General features: G+C 41.8%; 2 protein-coding genes across 5 annotated transcripts in view; one reads left to right on the forward strand and one right to left on the reverse strand.

Moving 5' to 3' along the window:
• Positions 1-22988, reverse strand: part of LIPA (lipase A, lysosomal acid type) — a 200977-nt gene that overhangs the window by 107794 nt on the left and 70195 nt on the right. The gene's annotated exons all lie outside the window — the stretch shown is intronic.
• Positions 5367-18638, forward strand: IFIT3 (interferon induced protein with tetratricopeptide repeats 3). 2 transcript variants are annotated; one of them, XM_009245606.4, is made up of 2 exons: positions 5367-5792; positions 16333-18638. In XM_009245606.4, exons 1-2 carry the CDS (start codon positions 5788-5790, stop codon positions 17798-17800), a joined length of 1473 nt encoding a protein of 490 aa, XP_009243881.3. In that variant the 5' UTR covers positions 5367-5787; the 3' UTR covers positions 17801-18638.

Below are 22988 nucleotides of genomic sequence, written 5' to 3' on the forward strand. Positions count from 1 at the left end.
CTGAAACCCCTGCCCACCCCCGACCCCACCACCATGCTTCTAACTGAGGCAGAGAGCCACCCAGACATTTTGGAAGGCAACTCTCTAGTCTGAGGAGACTTCTGCAAGCCTTGTGCCCCCAAGAAGACCAGCACTGGTGCCATATTGTCAGCTTTGTTGAAGATCAGATGGTTGTAGGTGTGTGCCCTTAGGTTTTGGCTCTCTATTCTGTTCCATTGGTTTATGTGTCTGTTTTTGTACCAGTACCATGCATTTTGGTTACTGTAGCCTTGTAGTATAGTTCAAAGTCAGATAACATGGGCTCTCTATTCTGTTCCATTGGTCTATGTGTCTGTTTTTGTACCAGTACCATGCTATTTTGGTTACTGTAGCCTTGTAGTATAGTTCAAGGTCAGGTAACATGATGCCTCCAGCTTTGTTCTTTTTGCTGCAATAAAGGCTGCAGTCCCAGTGCCTAGGAGCAGTAAGATTGCCCTATCTCAAACCATTTCTGGATGGGGCTTGGTGCCAGCTTCCAGCCTAGTGGTCCTACTTCTCTGTCTGAACTCAGCCAGTGACCATAGCCTCCTGTTCTCCCAGGAAGCACCTGGAGTGCAAGACAGGTGACTACACCTACACCTGCCACTGGTAGCCAGGCAGGCAACACTTGCTAGAGCTTCCAACCCAGCGGTTCCACTTCTGTCTGAATTCAGCCAGAGAGCACAGCCTCCTGTTGTCCTGGGAAACATTCAGGCAAGGTGGGCAACCCCACCTACCCTGGCCTCTTGTAGCCAGGCAAGCCATGCCTGCTAGAGCTTCCAGTTTACATCCCACAGCAAAATTCTCATTTCCCATTCCTTTACAAAATTCTTGTTTCTGTTGGTTCAACATATGCAAATCAATAAATGTGATTCACCACACAAGCAGAACATAAAACTGAAACCACGTGATCATCTCAATAGATACAGAAAAGGCTTTTGATAAAATTCAACATCCATTAATGTTAAAAATCCTCAACAAACTAGATATTGAAGGAACATACCTCAAGATAATAAGAGCCATCTATGACAAACCCAAGGTCAACATCATACTGAATGGGCGAAAGCTGAAAGATTTCGCCTTGAGAACTGGAAAAAGACAAGGATGCCCACTCTTAGCACTCCTATTCAACAGAGTACTGCTAGCATGAGCAAACAGGCAGAGAATGAAATAAAAGGCACCTAGATAGGAAGAGAGGAAGTCAAACTCTCTTATCTTTGCAGACAATTTGATTGCATACCTAGAAAACCCCCACATCTCTACCCAAAAGTTCCTAGGTCTAATAAACAGCTTCAGCAAAGTTCCAGGATACAAAATCAACATATAAAAATGAGTAGCATTCCTATACACTAACAAAATCCAAGCCGAGAGCCAAATCAGGAAGGTAATCCCATTCACAATAGCCACAAAAAGAATAAAATACCTAGAAATACAGCTAACACAGGAGGTGAAAGATCTCTACAATGAGAATTACAAAACATTGTTCAAAGAAATCAGAGATGACACAAACAAATGGAAATGCTCATGGATAGGAAGAATCAATATGGCTAAAATGGCCATACTACCCAAAGCAATTTACAAATTCAATGCTATTCCTAACAAGCTACCAATGACAGTCTTCATAGAATTAGAAAAACCTATTTTAAAATTCTTATAGAACAAAAAGTACTCAAATACCCAAAGCAATCCTAAGTAAAAAGAACAAAGCTGGAAGCATCATGTTACCTGACCTTGAACTATACTACAAGGCTACAGTAACCAAAATAGCATGGTACTGGCACAAAAACAGACACATAGACCAATGGAACAGAATAGAGAGCCCATGTTATCTGACTTTGAACTATACTACAAGGCTACAGTAACCAAAATGCATGGTACTGGTACAAAAACAGACACATGAACCAATGGAACAGAATAGAGAGCCAAAACCTAAGGGCACACACCTACAACCATCTGATCTTCAACAAAGCTGACAAAAACAAGCAATGGGGAAATGATTCCCTGTTCAATAAAGGGTGCTGGGATAACTGGCTAGCCATATGTAGAAGACTGAAATTGGACCCCTTCCTTACATCGTATATGGAAATCAACTCAAGATGGATGAAATGTAAAACCTAAAACTATTAAAACCCTGGAAGATAACCTAGGAAATATGATTCTTGACATAGAAATCAGCAAAGATTTCATGATGAAGACACCAAAAGCAATTGTGACAAAACCAAAAATTGACAAATGGGACCTAATTAAACTAAAGAGCTTCTGATAGCAAAAGAAACTATCAACAGAGTAAACAGGCAACTGACAGATGGGAGAAAATATCTGCAAACTATGCATAACCAAAGGTCTAATATTGAGAATCTATAAGAAACTTAAGCAAATTAACAAGCAGAAAAGCAAACAGCTCCATTAAAAAGTGGGCAAAGGACATGAACAGACACTTTTTAAAAGAAGACATGCATGTGGCCAATAAGAATATGAAAAAATATGTGGTGTTTTGTTTTCTGTCCTTTGTGATATTTTGCTGAAAATGATGGCTTCCAGCTTCATCCATGTCCCTGCAAAGGACACAACTCATCCTTTTTTATGGATGCATTGTATTCCATGGTGTATATGTGCCACGTTTTCTTTACCCAGTCTATTGGGTTGGTTCCAAGTCTTTGCTATTGCAAATAGTGCCGCAATAAACATACGAACCAACATGGCACATGTATACTTATGTAACAAACCTGCACATTGTGCACATGTACCCAAGAAATTAAAGTATAATAAAAAAAAAGAAGTTTCTTCCTTCAGATACCCTAAAAAAAAGAATATGAAAAAATACTCAATGTCACTAATCATTAGAAAAATGCAAATCAAAACCACAATGAGATATCATGTCATACCAGTCAGAATGACTATTATTAAAAAGTCAACAAAAATGACAGATGCTGGTGAGGTTACAGAGAAAAGGGAACACTTACAAACTGCTAGTGAGAATGTAAATTAGTTCAGTCATTATGGAAAGCAATGTGGTAATTTCTCAAAGAACTTAAAACAGAAGTACCATTCAACCCAGCAATCCCATTATTGGGTACATACCCAAAGGAATATAAATCATTCTGCCATAAAGACACACGTACAAGTGTGTTCATCATAGCACTATTCACAATAGCAAAGACATGGACTCAACCTAAATGCCCATCAACAGAAGACAGGATAAGGAAAATGTGGTACATATACACCATGGAATACTATGCAGCCATAAAAAAAGAATATCATGTCCTTTGCAGTAACGTGAATGGAACCGGAGGCCATTATCCTAAGTAAACTAATGCAGGAAGAGAAAACCAAATACTGCATGTTCTCACTTATAAGCGGGAACTGAACATTATGGACACAAAGAGGGGAACAACAGACACTGGGGCCTACTTGAGGGTAAAGAATGGGAGAAGAGAGAGGACTGAAAAACTACCCATCATGTACTATGCTTATTACTTCGGTGACTAAATAATCTGTGCACTAAACCCTCATGACATGCAATTTACCTAAATAACAAACCTGTACATGTACACCTGAACATAAAATATAAGTTTAAAAAAAAACCTACAATGAGATATGATCTTACCCTAGTTAAAATTGCTTTTATCCAAAAGACAGGCAATAACAAATGCTGGCAAGGATGTGGAAAAAAGGAAACTCTTGTACACTGTTGGTGGGAATGTAAACTATTATAACTACTATGGATAACAGTTTGGAGGTTCCTCAAAAAACTAAAAATAGAACTACCATATGATCCAGTAATCCCACTGCCAGGAATATATCGAAAAGAAAGGAAATCAGTACATCAAAGAGATATCTGCACTCCCAAGTTTATTGCAGCACTATTCACAATAGCCAAGATTTGGAAGCAACCTAAGTGTCCATCAGCAGAAGAATGGATAAAGAAAATGTGGTACATTTACACAATGGAGTGCTCTTCAGCCATAAAAAGAATGAGATCCTGTCATTTGCAACAACATGGATAGAAGTGGAGGTCATTATAAGTGAATTAAGCCAGGCACAGAAAGACAAATTTTACATATTCTCATTTGTTTGTAGAAGCTAAAAATATTAAGACAATTGAACTCATGGAGATAGAGATTAGAATGATGATTACTAGAGGCTGGGAAGAGTAGTAACGGGGGAAGTGGGGATGGTTAATGGGTACAAAAATACACTTAGATAGAATTAATAAGATCTAGTGTTTGTTAGAACAAGAGGATGACTATAGTCAAAAATAGTTTATTGCACATTTCAAAATAACTAAAAGAGTATAACTGGATTGTTTGTAATACAAAGAATAAATGCTTGAAGTCATTTACCCTGATGTGATTATTACTCATTGTATGCTCACATCAAATATTTCATGTACCCCATAAATACATATATCTACTATGTGTCCACAAAAATTTTTAAAAATAAGAATTGGCTTAAAAAATCCAGTTTCCTGGGCCCCACCCTAGAATGATCGTCAGATACCTAATGTTGACAAAAAAAGTCAAACTCTGTAAAACATTTGGAGAGATTTATTCTAAGCCAAATATGAATGACCTATGGCCTGTGACACAGCCCTCAGGAGATCCTGAGAACATGTGCCAGGCCACAGCTTGGTTTTATACATGTTAGGGAGACATGAGGCATCAATCAATACATGTAAGGTGTACATTGGCTAGGTCCAGAAAGGTGGGACAATTGGAAACAGGGAAGCAGGGCAGCTTCCAAGTCATAGGTAGATTCAAAGATTTTCTGATTGACAATTGGTTGAAAGAGTTATTATCAATAGAAAGGAATGTTTGGAGACATTCAATAGAAATTCAATAGACAATCAATAGAAAGGAATGTCTGAGTTGTGGAGACCAAGGTTTTATTATGCAGATGAAGCCTCCAAGTAGCAGGCTTCAGAGAGAATAGGTTGTAAATGTTTCTTATTACACTTAAAAAGAGCATGTTCTGGCTGGGTGCAGTGGCTCACGCCTGTAATCCCAGCACTTTGGGAGGCCGAGGTGGGTGGATCACCCGAGATCAGGAGTTCAAGACCAGCCTGACCAACATGGCGAAAACTCATCTCTACTAAAAATACAAATATTAGCCAGGCATGGTGGTGGGTGCCTGTAATCCCAGCTACTCGGGAGGCTGAGGCAAGAGAATCACTTGAACCCAGGAGGCAGAGGTGGCAGTGAGCTGCGATCATGCCAATGCATTCCAGCCTGGGCAACAAAGTAAGACTCTGTCTCAAAAAAAAAAAAAAAAAAAAGAGTGTGTTCTATCAGTAATTCCAAAAGGAAAAAGGATGTAATGAGGCATATCCAGCTTCCCCTTCCCATCAGTTTTCAGGTTAACTTTGGAATGCCCTTGGCCAAAAGCAAGAGTCCAGTCACATGGTTAGTGAGTATGGCCTTAGAATTTAATTTTTTGGTTTACATTAGGAATGCTTCCACATTCTCTCAAACAAATTTTAGTCACAGTTTTGAATAATGTACTCTGGCTCAGCCATTGCAGGTCTCAAGCCGTTAGGTTTCATTTTCCTCCTCCTGACGATTTTAATTTAGTTTCACTTTCCAGTTTCCTTTTCCTTCCCCTAAAAGCAATTACTTAAAAACGGAGAAAACATCAGCTGATGCGTGCCCTACTCTCCCACCCCTTTATATAATTCCTTCAGTATTTACTTGAGGCAGACAGGAAGACTTCTGAAGAACAAATCAGCCTGGTCACCAGCTTTTCGGAACAGCAGAGACGCAGAGGGCAGTCATGAGGTCAGTGAAATAAGAATGCATAATCATGCTTGTTTTTGAATGCAAATTGTAAGTTGAGTTCCTTACTGTGTAGGCACGTTCCTGAATTGTCCTGATGTTTATAGATTCAATATGTCTTTATCAGTCTGAGCATTTATAAGATGTTTGAGGGGTTTTTCCCTGTGGCTTCTTTTGGTGTACACACAGGATCCTTAAGTTTCTGGAACTGTTCTCCATGGAACTATATACGGGGGAGGCAGAGTGGGGAATCCATCAGCTCGTTTCCTCCCTGTGTGCAGCTATTTCCTGGGATGAGAGGAAGGCTTGGCAGGAGCAGTGTATTTCACTCAGCCACAAACTTGGCTGATTCAAGGGTAGACCTAAGGGAATTACTCTTTTGGGCTTTTCTGTTACTTTCATTTTGTTTGCAAAGATAAGTCACAGGTTTTTTCCTTGTAATTTTAAAAAGAGGAATTTATTTTCAACAGATATTGTGAAAGATATAATCAGTACTGCAAACCCACTCATGAACAGGGCAATTTTGCCCTGAAACGTTGCATTACTTTAAGGTGGGAAGTAGAAGAAACAATTCTTACAAATGGGCATTTTTGTCATTTCTTATATAAAAACGAACCCAAAGCTTAGCATTTATTTTTATTGATGTAGTGAATGCTGGTCAGCAGCAGAAAAGAATTTCTCCTCAAAAGTGTAATGACCTAATCTATAATCTAAAACTAGTCTAATCTCTGATGATGGGAAGCAGATCAGTGGTTGCCTGGAGATGGTGGGGATTGAGTAGGAAGGCTCCCAAAAGAATCTTTTGGAATCATAGGAATAGTCTATAGGGAGGTAGTGATGGTGGCTACATAAGCATAAACATTTACCAAAACTCATCAGACTACACACTGAAAATGGGTGCATCTTATTGTATATAAAGCATAATCTCAGTAAACTTCATTTTTAAATATATATATTGACCTCCTGGAGTTCTTCAGGGGATAGCATGTCAGGGAGAACTAAGAGAAAAGGATGCCTTTCCCACCAAGCATCTCTAGGGAAGGAGTGAGAAGGTGATTGCCAGGGAGGGAAGACCCCATCGACCATTCAGGGGGGCAGAAAAGGAAAACTGGATTCCCTACCTTACTCTGCCCCAAGGACTTGAAGATGCTCTGCAATGTCGTGTTTGGGGATGAGATGGGTAAGAGGAATTCACTGCCAAATACCTCAGGCTAACCCTTTTATATAGAATAAGTTCCTGGTCAAGAGTGATGTTAACTGTGTCTGTGTGAGTGGGATTGACCAGAAAGCCAGGCACTACCCAGCATCTTAGTAGCCAGCTTGCAGGAAAGGTTTTACAGGGTCCTGTCTTTAGGTGTGTCTATAGCCACTGACCTGAGGAGGTCTGAGGGGGGCTCTCTGAACTATGCTGGACTCAGGTTCACATCAAGGTGCTCCTATTTCCAGAGGCTATAGGAACAGGAAGAGGTTGGGCTGCTCCTCCCCAGCTGTGTTAAAAATTTCCAAATGGGAAAATCACCTGGAGAACTCACTGGCACATGCCAGCTGATGGGCATCCTCCTCTGCCCCATCCACTGAGGAACTCTGTTGCCCCCTGTACACACTCACAAATTCACTTAAAATTATAACACAAATATATTAATACCAGAAGTCATGGTGGTAACATTTCTTTGTGATCTGTAGTTAGTGGTTTCATGCACGTCCGTGTGAAGAGACCACCAAACAGGCTTTGTGTGAGCAACGAGGCTGTTTATTTCACCTGGGTGCAGGCGGCCTGAGTCCGAAAAGAAAGTCAGGGAAGGGAGATAGGGGTGGGGCCGTTTTGTAAGATGTGGGTAGGTAGAGGAAAATTACAGTCAAAGGGGGGTTGTTCTCTGGCAGGCAGGTGTGGGGATCACAAGGTGCTCAGTAGGGGAGCTTTTGAGCCAGGATGAGCCAGGAGAAGGAATTTCACAAGATAATGTCATCAGTTAAGGCAGGAAGAGGCCATTTTCACTTCTTTTGTGGTGGAATGTCATCAGTTAAGGCAGGAACTGGCCATCTGGATGTGTACGTTTAGGTCACAGGGGATATGATGGCTTAACCTGGGCTCAGAGGCCTGACAAGTGGGCACTGTGTTAAACACATTTTACACATGACCTCATATCACTCTTCCAACAACCCTAGGAAGTAAGAGCTATTATTTCTATTATTAGCCTCATTTTCTAGATGACCAAAATGGTGCTTAGAAGGGCAAATTACTTGCCCAAGACATCAGATAGAGAGCAGGTGTCAGAGCAGAGTCATTAATGGAGGCACCAAACTCTACTGCTGATCATCTGACTCTATGCCCGATGGCCAAAAGGTGAAAGATCTTAATGCTTTCAACTACGCTCACTTTAGAGAGGGGGCCAGGGATGGGCTTCCTATCTGGTGAGTGAGGGCCAGTCTTTGATAGTTACCCACCCCTCAGAGTGGCCAAAGCCACAAGAACTGAACGCAGATCTTGGAGAAGGGTGAAAGTGGTTCTCCCCAGGGCATAATTTTCTATCATTTGGATGAAGGCAAAAAGGAAATTCATCCCAGGGCATTTTAAGGTTAAGGGAATGAGACTCAGTGATGTGACTCAAGAAATATCCCAGAACTAAGCAAAGAGGTCCCTGAAATCCAGGTGTCCTGTGGTTTTCTTCCCTTCACTCAAGATTGTCTGATAATGCTGCTTAATTCACCACTTTAGCTCCACAAATAAAGGGGAAAACTGCTTTTTAAAATATCTCTATGACAGCACTTCTCAAAATGTGGTACAGGAACTCCTGCACTGAATTTCCAAGGCACTTGTGAAAACACAGGTTGCTAAGCTCACATCAGATTCACTGCACCAGAATCTCTGGGAGTAGGACCGCATAATCAGTACTGTCAACATACAATAATCAGAAGGCTCAGGATCCAGTTAAAAGAGTTTATTCAAGCGAAAAGTTGAGGGCAGCAGTCCCAGGAGTGGAGCTATACCCAAGAATGGTGAACAGTACTTCCAGTGTAGAGAAAAATGAGGACTGTTTACATAGGCAAAGACAGAGGTGTTGAACAGAATGACAGCTTCTCTTGTTGTTGTTGTTTTTGTTGTTGCTGTTGTCGTTGTTTTTGAGACAGAGTCTCACTCTGTCACCCAGGCTGGAGTGCAGTGGCCCCGATCATGGCTCACTGCAGCCTCAGACTCCTGCGCTCAAGGGATTCTCCCACCCAGCCTTCCAAGTAGCTGGGACTATAGGAGCACGCCACTACCCCTGGTTAATTTTTTTGTATTTTAGCAGCGATGGGGTTTTGCCATGTTGGTCAGGCTGGTCTTGAACTCCTGACCTTAAGTGATGCACCCACCTTGGCCTCCCAAAGTGCTGAGATTACAGGCGTGAGCCACCGTGCCTGGCCAACATTTTCCATACAGAGGCTAACATACAGATATATAATTTGATTGGCTACTATTGATCACAATCCAAGGGAATTGCTTAATATTCTTTTGTAAAGAGGTAACATGGCTGGCCGCAGTGGCTCACGCCCGTAAGCCCAACACTTTGGGAGGCCGAGGATGGCAGATGCTTGAGCTCAGGAGTTGGAGACCAGCCTGGGCAACATAGTGAGACCCCGTCTCTACTAAAAATACAAAAATCAGCCAGGCGTGGTGGCATGTGCCTATAGTCTCATCGACTGGAGAGGCTGACGTGGGAGGATCGCTTGAGCCTGGCAGGCAGAGGTTGCAGTAAGCTGAGATCGTGCTACTGCACTCCAGCCTGGATGACAGAGTGAGATCCTGTCTCAAAAAAAAAAAAGTAACAATCAAAAGGGTCTCTATTTCCATAACATGAGGTCTACGTTTTAATAAAGACTAGGTTATCTGAGGCCAGGCACGGTGGCGCACGGCTATAATCCCAGCACTTTGGGAGGCCAAGGCGGGCAGATCATGAGGTCAGGAGTTCGAGACCAGCCTGACCAACATGGTGAAACCCTGCCTCTACTAAAAATACAAAAATTATCCAGGCATGGTGCTGCACGCCTGTAATCCCAGCTACTCAGGAGGCTGAGGCAGGAGAATCACTTGAACCCGAGAGGCAGAAATTGCAGTGAGACTAGGGAGTCTGGTTAACATGTAACCCCTCACCACACAGGTCAAAGAGCAACAGTCATGCACCTGAGAAAAAAACAGTCACGTTACATGAGTCAGTTTTCAGGGCTTAACTTTGCCTCTTGACATAACACATTTGGAAGCTTCTAAAATTTTATTTTCTTTTCACAGTGCCTTTTTACAACTTTCAAACCACAGTTTTCCAAATCTGTCTGGAACATGTTCCTGGCGTGAGTGAGCTCAGTTCTCACAGATTCTGTTTCAGTTTCCCCTCAAGAGGGATCTTGATAGGGTTCCATCAGTTTCACTTTCTTTTCCCGTTTCATAAAAGCACAGACCTAACAGCACCCTGGGTGGAAACCTCTTCAGCATTTGCTTGGAATCAGTAAGCTAAAAATAAAATCAACCGGGACCCCAGCTTTTCAGAACTGCAGGGAAACAGCCATCATGAGGTAAATAGTCCCTGCTTCTCTGATAGGAAACAGAATTTCTTATGTACAACTTCCTGACTTATGCTATTTCAGTGTTTGCTTAGAGATGAAATATGCATTTATCTAATTCAAGCATAAATCTGCCTTACCAATTCATGCATTTTTATTTCTGTAGCTTTTTGTGATGTATAGAGTTAGGCAGCCAAAGGACACAGGGAAATGGGAGCTGGGAGCTGGGAAGGGATGGGGCATATTGAGAGATCCTAGAGAGCCCATGCTCAGATCCTTTCAGGTAAAATCGGGCCAGTGAAAGCTGGAGCCTGGAGGGAAGTTACTGGAGGTCCTGGTTCATCTTTTGTTTCTTATATTTAGAAAGCCTAAGTCAGAGGTTTGTGGTTTTGTTGTGACTGTGGTTATTTTTAAACCATGCTTGCTTCTCAGCAAATGTGTCAATAATTAATTCGGCACTGCAAAATTCCAATTTATGTTGAAGTCACTTTTACCTTGAAATGCACTTTTTCATAATTGGGGGATATGTCTACTTGAGTTGTCCTCTAGCAGGTCTAGTGACCTGCTAAGCCTCCCACGTGATCAATGAACAGGGAGAAAGTGTTGCTTGCAGTCTCTCAAACCGTGTTCTGTGAGTGGCCTGAGTCACATCAACCTGAGTCTTCTAATAGAATGCAAATTTCTAGGTCCTGCATTCTGAAATCCTGATTAAGCAAAACAGAAATAAGGTCCAGAAACAAACATATATTTAAAGAGGACCACAAGTACTTCATAGGCACACTGAATGGCTTACAGAAGAAATGTCCATCTCCAAATCCTCTCTTCCTTAAATGCATACAAGGCTTCCTGCATTGTATGTGTGTAAATGTGAAGGAGGAAACCCCAAGAGGCAGGAGGGGGGAGGTGTGGGAAGAATGTTGAAATAAAGCAAAGCTTGTGCCTGGGCACAGTGGCTAAGCCTGTAATCCCAGCACTTTGGGAGGCTGAGGCAGGAGGATTGCTTGAGCCCAGGGACTCGAGACCAGAATTGGCAACAAAGTGAGACCTACAAAAAAACAAAAATAAAATAAAAATAAAGCAAAGCTTGACTGTTTAAGGGGTAATTTAAGTATGGGAAACTGGTGATTGGAAATCACTGCCAAAAAGGGAAGTCTTCCCAGAGCCTTGCTGCTCACAGTGTGGTCTGAATCTGAGATCCCCCGGGAGGTTGTAAGAAAGGTAACATCCCAGCTTATCTGAATCCAGATCTGCATTTTAAAAAGATTTCCAGATGTTTGCGTCCATATGTACATTAAAGGTTGAGAAGTCCAGCTCTGGAGAGTTCCTTCACTTGCTTTCTGAAGTGATGGACTCCTTGGATTGGGCCTGTTCTGATCAACCACCTGAGTGCAGGTCTGCCAGTTCCTTCACGTAGTCAGTTGGAGCATAACCAGCACATATTGGGGACAAGCTGCACATGTGCAGACAAGAGTGGGGAAATCCCCACTCTTACCACTTCAAGAAGGCCACTTTCTGAAAATTTCAAGATTCTACTCTAGTAATAGCTTTGACTGGGAAGGAGATGTGGTATCTACCCTGGAGTCTGTGGGCAAGACAGGTGGTCATGATCTGGGTTAGGTGAGAGACTGTAACTATGTTGATTCTGGGGATTTCCTAAGGACTAGCAGCACTAGCTTTAACTGCTTTAGTAAGCGAAATCTTATGTCTGCAATCTGAGGTCATGGGAAATCTCTTTCTGGACCTGAGGGAATCCTATCTCCCTAAGGTCTTCTACTAGATGCAGATCCAGGTAGGACTGGCATTCTACTCCCCACATTTCACCTGAACCTAGCTATTCTTTTTTTTTTCTTCTTTTTTTTTTGAGACGGAGTTTTGCTCTTTCGCCCAGGCTGGAGTGCAGTGGCCCGATCTCGGCTCACTGCAACCTCCGCCTTCCGGTTTCAAGCAATTCTTCTGCCTCGGCTTCCCGAGTAGCTGGGATTACAGGCGCCTGCCACCACGCCCGGCTAATTTTTGTATTTTTAGTAGAGACGGGGTTTCATCATGTTGGCCAGGCTGGTCTCGAACTCTTGACCTCATGATCCACCCGCCTCAGCCTCTCAAAATGCTGGGATTACAGGCGTGAGCTACCGCGCCCGGCCACCTAGCTGTTCTTTATCAAGTGACTGTAGTCATCATCCCACCTGCCTGCTTGTATTTCTTTAAATATCTGCATTAATTACTGTTAACTAACTTATTTATACATATAAGAAGTATTCAGAGTAACTTTCAAAAACGCATATGAGATAAATTATTAAGTGAGGAAACCTTGGCAATTGGAGTATTTGTTTTAAGAGGGCAATAGTATTATAATGAAAACCTCCTGACCTCTGGGTCTGGGGTTCATGTTTCTTCTGATCGAGGTCTTAGGCCTTCCAGTCCAATATATTTTGCTCCAAATTTTATTTCAAGGAGACATCAGGTATCAAATACCTCATCCAATTGGAGACTTTAGGGAGTAAGGCTTAGGAAAAATCAAGAGAATCAAGGGACCCAATTTTCCGTGGGTTTTATAATCATAAAGCCACATGAGTAATTGACTATCTTCCTGAATAAATTGTTCCATGTTATCATTAAATGTCTCAGCCTGGCCATCTCTGGCATTGGTAAAGCATTGGTGGGGATGGAATATCCCTGAGAGATCCATATTCAGAGCTCTTTCACAAGTCCAGAAATGTTCAGTGTGCTTTTCTGCTTGTCCAACGCTTTCTTGAGCAATTGATATCTTCTGAAGCTGATACATGACAGGGTGGAAGTATGTTTCATCTCAGAGGGAGAATCTTGAGCTATAAGTGCTTAAAATTTAGTTTGGTAAGATCCCTGGTGCTTTGATATGTCAAAGCCCTCTGCCCTCCAAAAAAAAAAAAAACAGAGAGAGAGAGAGATAGTGTCATCAGACTTGCAAGGTGGTTTCTGGTTTCGTTGAGGCAAATACATCCAACAATACATCCAACGTCACCTGTCATTCTGCAGGTCCACTGGATACTCTCTATTAATTACTAGAGTGTTCAGCTATTATTTTCAGGCACCCATATGTACCTACAAATCTGCAGATACATTCTATTGATCTGAGACTCACCCTTTCTCCTTTTAACCTTCCTAATTCACCCATCAGCAAAGTTAACTCACGTTTCCACGACTTTATTATGATTTAGTGGCATAACAGATATAAGCAGAGTTGTTCAATTATCATCGTTATAACTTACTTTTGGTATTCGTTTTTTAAATAATTGCTAACTTGACTTTTGACTTGTAGTCCTTCATACAGGGTGGTTAGAATCCCCAGGTGAAGGCAAATTAAAAACCCCTAGAGCCAGGTGTGGTGGCTCACACCTGTAATCCCAATACTTTGATATGTCGAGGCAGAAGGATTGCTTCAGACCAGGAGTTTGAGACCACTCTGGGCAACATAGTAAGACCCTGTCTCTGCAAAAAAAGGAAGGAAGGGAGGAAAGAAGGAAAATAGGTGACCACTCTGGGCAATATAGTGAGACCCTGTCTCTGCAAAAAAAGGAAGGAAGGGAGGAAAGAAGGAAAATAGGGAAGGAAGGAAGGAAGGAAGGACCCTATAATAGACAGGGAAGATACTGACACTGGAACCCTAGACAGGGACCAAGAAAAGGAGAAGGACTCTCCCCAAATCGAAGCACACACATAAAGAGGCTATCTGGATGTAGATGGCAACTTCCCTCCTCACTCCCATTGCCCCTGAGTTGATTCTGCATCTCTCACTATAAAGCATTTCATGTGCAATCACATTGGGTCAAAAACGGTTTAGATCAGCATTACTGGAGAGAGAGACAGGAAGTATAATAGATCAGTGCACTTGCAGTAGTGGTGTGGGGGCCAGTGCTGGTCCATGGTAAATTGCAAATAAAGTCAGTGGCTCCTTGTAGAACCAAATGCATTCAATTTAAAGAATTTTGTTTATTCTGAGATTACTTTTTCAGTGGCAAGGAAAATACTTTCTTTCTTTTCTATCTTTTAAAATAAAATATTGGTCAGAATAGATGGTTGGTATCTTTTCAGATACATTAGCAGCCGTATTTGGTTCATAACTTTTTTTCTGAAATTGTGCTTGTCTGTGAAATCCAAAAATAAGGACACTTGGTTTAATGATTTCTGGAGGTTCTTTCCAATCTTATGGTGCCATGACTCTACTGGTAAGAAGGAAGAAGCACAAACTCAGAGTGAGGGACATACAGCCCAAGCCCCAGGCAAATGTAGATAATGGGAATACACTTTGAGAACTCTTGCAATTTATCCAGCTAAATAAGGCAAGTGATCTCCTTTAGTATCTTCCAACTACAAAACAAAAATGTGTCCATTTTGTTTGTTTGTTGCAACAAATTCATTCTGTCTGGGAATCTGGCCTGTGTGATGGGGAGACTACTTCAATCAGACTCAAGCTGAGCCTCCGTGGGTCTGTTTGTAAGTGGTGGAAAAGATGAAGGGAAAAATACCTAAATCACATAACATGTTGGCAGACATACCTGGGCTTTTATTTCTTTACATGTCTCCTAACAAAATTGCAAGCACCTGGGGGGCAGAGAAGGTTGCGATAATCTCTATTTTTCTTAGTATCCATAATATCTAATAAAGTGACAAAAAGAGGTAGCCCAATAAAGAGTCATTGGATAGCTAAACAAACCTTACCCAGAATGTACAAGGAATGAGAACTGACTTGGTATTTTTTAATTTTTATTCTTATTTTTATTTTTTTTGAGGCAGGGTCCCACTCTATCACCCTGGCTGGAGTGTAATGGTGTGATCTCAGCTCACTACAACTTTTGCCTCCTGGGCTCAAGTGATCCTCCTGTCTCAGCCTCCCGAATAGCGAGGACTACAGGCATGTACTACCATCCCTGGCTAATTTTTGTATTTTTAGTAGAGGCAGGCTTTCGCCATGTTGCCCAGGCTGGTCTTGAATCCTGGGCTCAAGTGATCCACCGGCCTTGGCCTCCCAAAGTGCTAGGACTACAGGCATGAGTCACCATTCCTGGCCTGACTTGGTAATTGAGCAGAGTGAGAGAGATCTCATTTCCTGTCACTGAAGCTGCCTCCTCTTACCCATCTTACCTCACCTCCTGCATATCTGCTTACACGGTGTAAGGGATGTGCTTTGTGGGTGTCTGCACAGACTGTAGCTATAGAAAAGTGAATGTAGGAAGCAACTTAAAATTTTTCCAACCTTGCGATGGTACAAAAGTGATAATTCCATTCTTTTTTTTCACTTACGATACAGTATTCAATAAGTTACATGAGATACTCAACACTTTAGTATAAAATAGGCTTTGTGTTAGGTGACTTTGCCCCACTGCAGGCTAATGTAAGGGTTCTGAGCACATTTAAGCTAGGCTAAGCTATGGTAGGTTAGATGTATTAAATGCATCTTTTTATTTACAATGTTTTCAATTTATGATGGGTTTATCAGGATATAACCCCATCATAAGTCAAGGAACATCTATATATAAAGAGATTTATTATGAGGAATTGGCTGACCTGATTATGGAGACTGGTAAGTCCCATAATCTGTTGTCTGCAAGCTGGAGACCAAGGAAAGTTGATGGTGTAGTCCCAGTCCAAGTCTAAAAGCCTGAGAACCAGGTAAGCCAATGGTGAAAGTTCTAGTCCAAGTCTAGTCTATGAGCAGAAAAAGACCAATGTCCTAGCTCAAGCAGTCAGGCAGAGGGAGAATTCTCCCTTCCTCTGCCTTTTTGTTCTATTAAGGCCCTCAACAGAATGGATAACGCCTACCCATACTGGGGAGAGCAATCTGCTCTACTCAGTCCACCAATTCACATGTTCATGTCTTCCAGAAACAACCTCATATACACACCTAGAAATAATGTTGGACCAAATATCTGGGCATCCTGTGGCCCAGTTCAACTGACATATAAAATTAATGATGACAGGGTGCAGTGCTTGGCAGTGTACATCACAGTGACCATGTTTATTTTCTCCACAGTGAGGTCACCAAGAATTCCCTGGAGAAAATCCTTCCACAGCTGAAATGCCATTTCACCTGGAACTTATTCAAGGAAGAAAGTGTCTCAAGGGATCTAGAAGACAGAGTGTGTAACCAGATTGAATTTTTAAACACTGAGTTCAAAGCTACAATGTACAACTTGTTGGCCTACATAAAACACCTAGATGGTAACAACGAGGCAGCCCTGGAATGCTTACAGCAAGCTGAAGAGTTAATCCAGCAAGAACATGCTGACCAAGCAGAAATCAGAAGTCTAGTCACTTGGGGAAACTACGCCTGGGTCTACTATCACTTGGGCAGACTCTCAGATGCTCAGATTTATGTAGACAAGGTGAAACAAACCTGCAAGAAATTTTCAAATCCATACAGTATTGAGTATCCTGAACTTGACTGTGAGGAAGGGTGGACACAACTGAAGTGTGGAAGAAATGAAAGGGCGAAGGTGTGTTTTGAGAAGGCTCTGGAAGAAAAGCCCAACAACCCAGAATTCTCCTCTGGACTGGCAATTGCGATGTACCATCTGGATAATAACCCACAGAAACAGTTCTCTACTGATATTTTGAAGCAGGCCATTGAGCTGAGTCCTGATAACCAATACGTCAAGGTTCTCTTGGGCCTGAAACTACAGAAGATGAATAAAGAAGCTGAAGGAGAGCAGTTGGTTGAAGAAGCCTTGGAAAAGGCTCCTTGCCAAACAGATGTCCTCCGCAGTGCAGCCAAATTTTACAGAAGAAAAGGTGACCTAGACAAAGCTATTGAACTGTTTCAACGGGTGTTGGAATCCACACCAAACAATGGCTACCTCTATCACCAGATCGGGTGCTGCTACAAGGCAAAAGTAAGACAAATGCAGAATACAGGAGAATCTGAAGCTAGTGGAAATAAAGAGATGATTGAAGCACTAAAGCAATATGCTATGGACTATTTGAATAAAGCTCTTGAGAAGGGACTGAATCCTCTGAATGCATACTCCGATCTTGCTGAGTTCCTGGAGGGGGAATGTTATCAGACACCATTCAATAAGGAAGTCCCTGATGCTGAGAAGCAACAATCCCTTCAGCACTACTGCAACCTTCAGAAATATAATGGGAAGTCTGAAGACACTGCTGTGCAACGTGGTTTAGAGGGTTTGTCCATAAGCAAAAAATCAACCGACAAGGAAGAGATCAAAGACCAACCACAGAATGTATCTGAAAATCTGCTTCCACAAAATGCACCGAATTATTGGTATCTTCAAGGATTAATTCATAAGCAGAATGGAGATCTGCTGCAAGCAGCCAAATGTTATGAGAAGGAACTGGGCCGCCTGCTAAGGGATGCCCCTTCAGGAATAGGCAGTATTTTCCTGTCAGCATCTGAGCTTGAGGATGGCAGTGAGGAAATGGGCCAGGGCGCAGTCAGCTCCAATCCCAGAGAGCTCCTCTCTAACTCAGAGCAACTGAACTGAGACAGAGGAGGAAAACAGAGCATCAGAAGCCTGCAGTGGTGGTTGTGATGGGTAGGAGGATAGGAAGACAGGGGGCTCCAACCTGGGATTGCTGAGCAGGGAAGCTTTGCATGTTGCTCTAAGGTACATTTTTAAAGAGTTGTTTTTTGGCCAGGTGCGGTGGCTCACGCCTGTAATCCCAGTACTTTGGGAGGCCGAGGTGGGCGGGTCACGAGGTCTGGAGTTTGAGACCATCCTGGCTAACACAGTGAAACCCTGTCTCTACTAAAAATACAAAAAAATTAGCCGGGTGTGGTGGCGGGCACCTGTAGTCCCAGCTACTTGGGAGGCTGAGGTAGGAGAATGGTGTGAACCTGGGAGGAAGAGGTTGCAGTGAACCAAGATCGTGCCACTGCACTCCAGCCTGGGCGACAGAGCAAGACTGCACCTCAAAAAAAAAAAAAAAAAAGAGTTGTTTTCTCATGTTCATTATAGTTCATTACAGTTACATAGTCAGAAGGTCTTACAACTAATCACTGGTAGCAATAAATGCTTCAGGCCCACATGATGCTGATTAGTTCTCAGTTTTCATTCAGTTCACAATATAACCGTCATTCCTGCCCTTCCTGCCAAGGGTCATAAGTGGTGCCTGCCTAACAACAAAACTTGCAGTCTCATCTTATTTTCATCCAGACTTCTGGACCTCAAAGATCAACTTTTGACTAACCCTGGAATATCTCTTATCTCACTTATGGCTTCAGCCATGTATTTATATGTATTCTTGATAGCAATACTATAATTAATGTGTATTCTTGATAGTAATGCTACAATAAATCCAAACATTTCAACTCTGTTAGAATAGAGGTAATTGTGTGGTTTGTGTATGGGACTATAACAGTAATATTAATTCCCAAAATTTCTCCTACTAGGAACAGTGGGTAATTGCTAAGCCATACCATACTATTCTCGACATGTTCATTTGAGCCCCTCCCTTAGAATGAACACCCTCCCCCTGAAGCCAGCCTATCCTTACATTATAGGAACTATGACTGTCTTTCCAGCCTAGGAGCCCCAACTAAGCCCCATGCCCAGTTAGCAGCTGCTGCTGTTGACAGGGTTGCTGTAAGCCCAGGAATATCTGGGCAAATGCCTCCCTGACAGAGTGTGAGGGACACCAGTGTGAGGCTGGTCAAAAGGGCAGAGATCCATCCAGGTCTACAGCAGTCCCTTTCAAACTGCCAGCATCTGACATGGTGAGCTCCATTTTGTTCAGGTTAAAGTCAGACCTGGACAGCAAGGGTCTCTTAAACACATGTGGAATAGTCTCCATGGACTCTTAAGATTGTCTTCTGCAGTCCATTTTTAATTCACTCACAAATGTAATATCTAGTCACAGGGGTGTAAACAGAAAGGTAAAAGTATATAAATGTATAAGATGATCATTTGAACACTTTCCTTTTAAATTCCTTATCCCCTAGGAATTAATGTAATATTTGAAATAAATTCTGAAATGATTCCCTAGCTGATTTAACACCTGGAAACTTGCTTGTAGGTTCATAAGTGGCAGAAAGACTGTGGCCCTAAAGGAGTTCATCTCTCTGAATTTAGAATATAGACCCTACACCAGGAACCCACAAACAGTTGCCCTCTGGTATTTACAGACATAGTATATGCACCTTGGACCATTTCCAAACTCAAAGATCCAGACCTGCTAGGGATTTTGGGTTTTGCCAAGGCATTATACCATATTAAGAGGCTAACATAGTACATCATGGTGACTATAGTTAATAATTATATGTTGCATACGTGAAAATTGCTGAGAGAGTAGATTTTGTGTTCTCACTACAAAAAGAAAGGTAAGTAGCTGAGGTAACGCATATGTTAAATAATTTGATTTAGCCATTCCACAATATATACATATATTAAAACATGCTCTACACCATAAATATATACAATTTTTACATGTCAACTAAATTTTTACTTTTTATTAAAAAAGGCTAATGGGGGGTAATTGCAGCTAATGAATAAACATCCAATAGGTCCAGCATTCCCATGTCAAGTGTCCTCTGCCTGTCATCCTTTATACAGTAATTCTAATGAAATGCTAGATGGAATGGGACTTACCACTCAAGAATACCACAGATGATCACCCTTAAGATATTATAAGATGGGCAGAGAGCACAGACTTCCACTCTTAACTCTTGCCTGGCTGATCACAATTCATATCCCAGCCCAGGTCCAGGGACCTACTTGCTTCCTTACAAATGAGGAGACCCTGGTTCTAAGACTTTTGCTGAGAGCAGAAATAACCTCCCCCATCCTCCTGCTCCTTAAACAAGAGAAGCTTTAGGGCAATTGTCTAAAAGGAAACAACATACCAGAAATACAATTCCTGGGTTAAAGCAAGCAAAGCTGCTTTTCTAATAACTCCCATTTTCTATGCATACCCTGGGTCCAGCATCCCATCTTCCAGGTGTGGTTAGAAAAGAGATCAGACCTTAGTGACTGCTGGTGAAGTGAATTGCATGCTGCAGCCCCTCATCAGCATCTTTGTACAGCTCAGTTTCGTGTTTTCTGCAGAATCAGGAGCTGACAATCAAAATGGCCCTTCACTCACACTCATTGGTCAGACTGGGCTTGTGATAACAATATAGACTAATCACTGACAAGCAGGGATGGGGAGAACTGAAGTCAGCTATTGGCTGTGTCCCGGAGCAGTTGGGCATTCTGCCACTGGATGCTGCTTTTGTAATCTTGTCATATGACAAAGCACTATGATGTTCTTTTGTTTTCCTTGGATTGGCTTAAGGGCTGGTGAGAAGCAGGAAATATTCTACCAAGGGAAGTCTACTGACCTGCAAAAATTTATCAAAATACACAGAAGCAGGAATGGAAGGTGGAAAAATTACAGACTGTGATAATCAGCTCCAAGAGCATGTAGGAGTAAAAGGAGGTAGGTAATACCTCTCCTCACTCATTGTAAGAGTCATGGCTGACACTCCTATAACAAAAGGCAAGTTAACAAGAGAAAAGCATAACAAATTTACTTAATCAAAGTTTTATGTGATATGAGAGCCTTCAGAAATGAAGACCCAAAGATCCAGGGAAAACTATTTTTGTGCTTAGGTTCCATGAAGAATGGGTAGCTCTGTAGAGATGTGTTTGGACAAAAGTATGATCTAATGGTAATAGACTGGATTCAAATTCTTCTTGGACTCTCTGTGTAGCATTTCTTCTTTGCAAGTATAGGGCAGGATTCCTCTGGATTAAAGGTCTTCAAATGAGAAGGGAGAAGGGACAGAGTGACCTTCCTAAGTTTTATGGCTTCCTTTGGGGAGAGGGTTTCTAGTTTCTATGATTGTCTTGCAGAAGAGGAATTCTAGTTTCCATGGTTCACTCCAGGGGAGAAAGAAGCATGAAAGACAGGAGGGCAGGAGAAGGTCAAAGAGATCTTTCTTCGGAGGCCCTTCCAATGTCTTTCAGTTCAAAGTACTCAGCACACCAAGGATCTATACTTTCGGCATCATGTTCTGAGAGCCGACAGCTACAATGAAGAAGTATGAGAGCAGTCACTGAGTAGGGACGGAGCTTTCAACTAACTTAGAGGAGCAGGGCTTTACCCTAGCAAGCATTCCTGGGGCCTCCCGATTGCCATATGGGGCAGTACTTATGTGTGGGACAATGATATGAGGAGCTACACTCAGGAAGCTTCCTGATCTCAATTTTTATTATGATTTGTTTCTGATTTGGGATCTTCCTAACTGAATTAAAGAACTTACATTAATTTCTAGCTTAATTCAGGCAGGAGTTAGTCCAAGTATTATTTGACAAATTTTATTAATCTTTTGAAAGTTCCTTGGCTTTGGGTTTAGACCTATTTCAACCTCACCTCCACCACTTAGTATCTCTACAGTGTTGGGAAAAATCGCCTAACCTCTGTGACCCTAAAATATTGCTATATAAAACCTGGGAATAATAAATTAGACCTCACAGAAGATTAAATGTGTTTCCTTACAAGCATTATGGTAGACCAGATATATATACACAGAACAAAAAGCCTGTGTCTCACAATGAAAAATGCTATTTAATCTGCAAAACGTATTTTTTAAATGCACAGCTGCATTTAAAAGAGAGTAAGGAATTCCCTGAAGTCCAGAAATGACAGGAAAGTGAAAATCCACCAGAATAAGCATGTGTTCATTTGTGTTGGTGATCTACATCACTTTCTCATGGACTACATTACCTTATGAAGGAGATGGAAGACAAAGTCTGGGGCCTACACGTGGTACATTGTATCATAGAACTCACATAAAACCAGGACCCATTCAGCGGTTAAACTGGAGAACAAACTCCTTGCAGACCTAAATGATGGGGCTACACATGCCTGTTTTTGGCTTTGGCCCTAAGTAAAGCAGGGAGGAAAAAAGTCATTGATAATTTCTAATCTTAAGCGGAGAAGCATGATTGTTTCGGGCTGAAATTCTCACTATCCATATGGCAAGAAAAAAAAAAAAAACCTCAGGTAGAAAATTTCATTTTAAGCAATTCTGGCTTGGTAGTGCTCCCATGCACCTAACAAAAGCAAATAAAAACACCCCTCAAAAGGAAATACTTTTTACATAGTTCTCAAAGAATTTCCAAGTTTGATAAAGTTCCAAGGAATATTAGGTCATAATACAAAATCAAAGAATACACACAAATAAATAAGCCACAATGTGCAAAAGTTGCCAGATAATAAACGATAAGCCAGAGCAACAAAACTGCAGATATTGTAATTGAATAGAGAATAAAAAAGAATGTATTTAGTATACTTTAGGAGGCTGAGGCAGGTGTATCACTGAGGACAGGAGTTAGAGACCAGCCTGGCCAACATGGTAGAACCCGGTTTCTACTAAAAATACAAAAATTAGCCAGGCATGGTGGCGGGCATCTGTAATCTCAGCCACTTGGGAGTCTAAGGTGGAGAATGGCTTAAACCTGGGAGGTAGAGGTTGCAGTGAGCCGAGATCGCACCACTGCACTCCAGCCTGGACAACAGAGTAACTCTATCTCAAAAAAAAAAAAAAAAAAAAGAATGTACTAATGTATTTAGTAAATTTCAAGATAAAGAAAGAAAAAATTAAGTTTTAACAAAGGAATAGGCCGGGTGCGGTGGCTCACGCCTGTAATCCCAGCACTTTGAGAGGCCAAGGTGAGCAGATTGCCTGAG

Source organism: Pongo abelii, chromosome 8, assembly GCF_028885655.2.
Source record: "Pongo abelii isolate AG06213 chromosome 8, NHGRI_mPonAbe1-v2.0_pri, whole genome shotgun sequence".
NCBI classification, from domain to species: Eukaryota; Metazoa; Chordata; class Mammalia; order Primates; family Hominidae; genus Pongo; species Pongo abelii.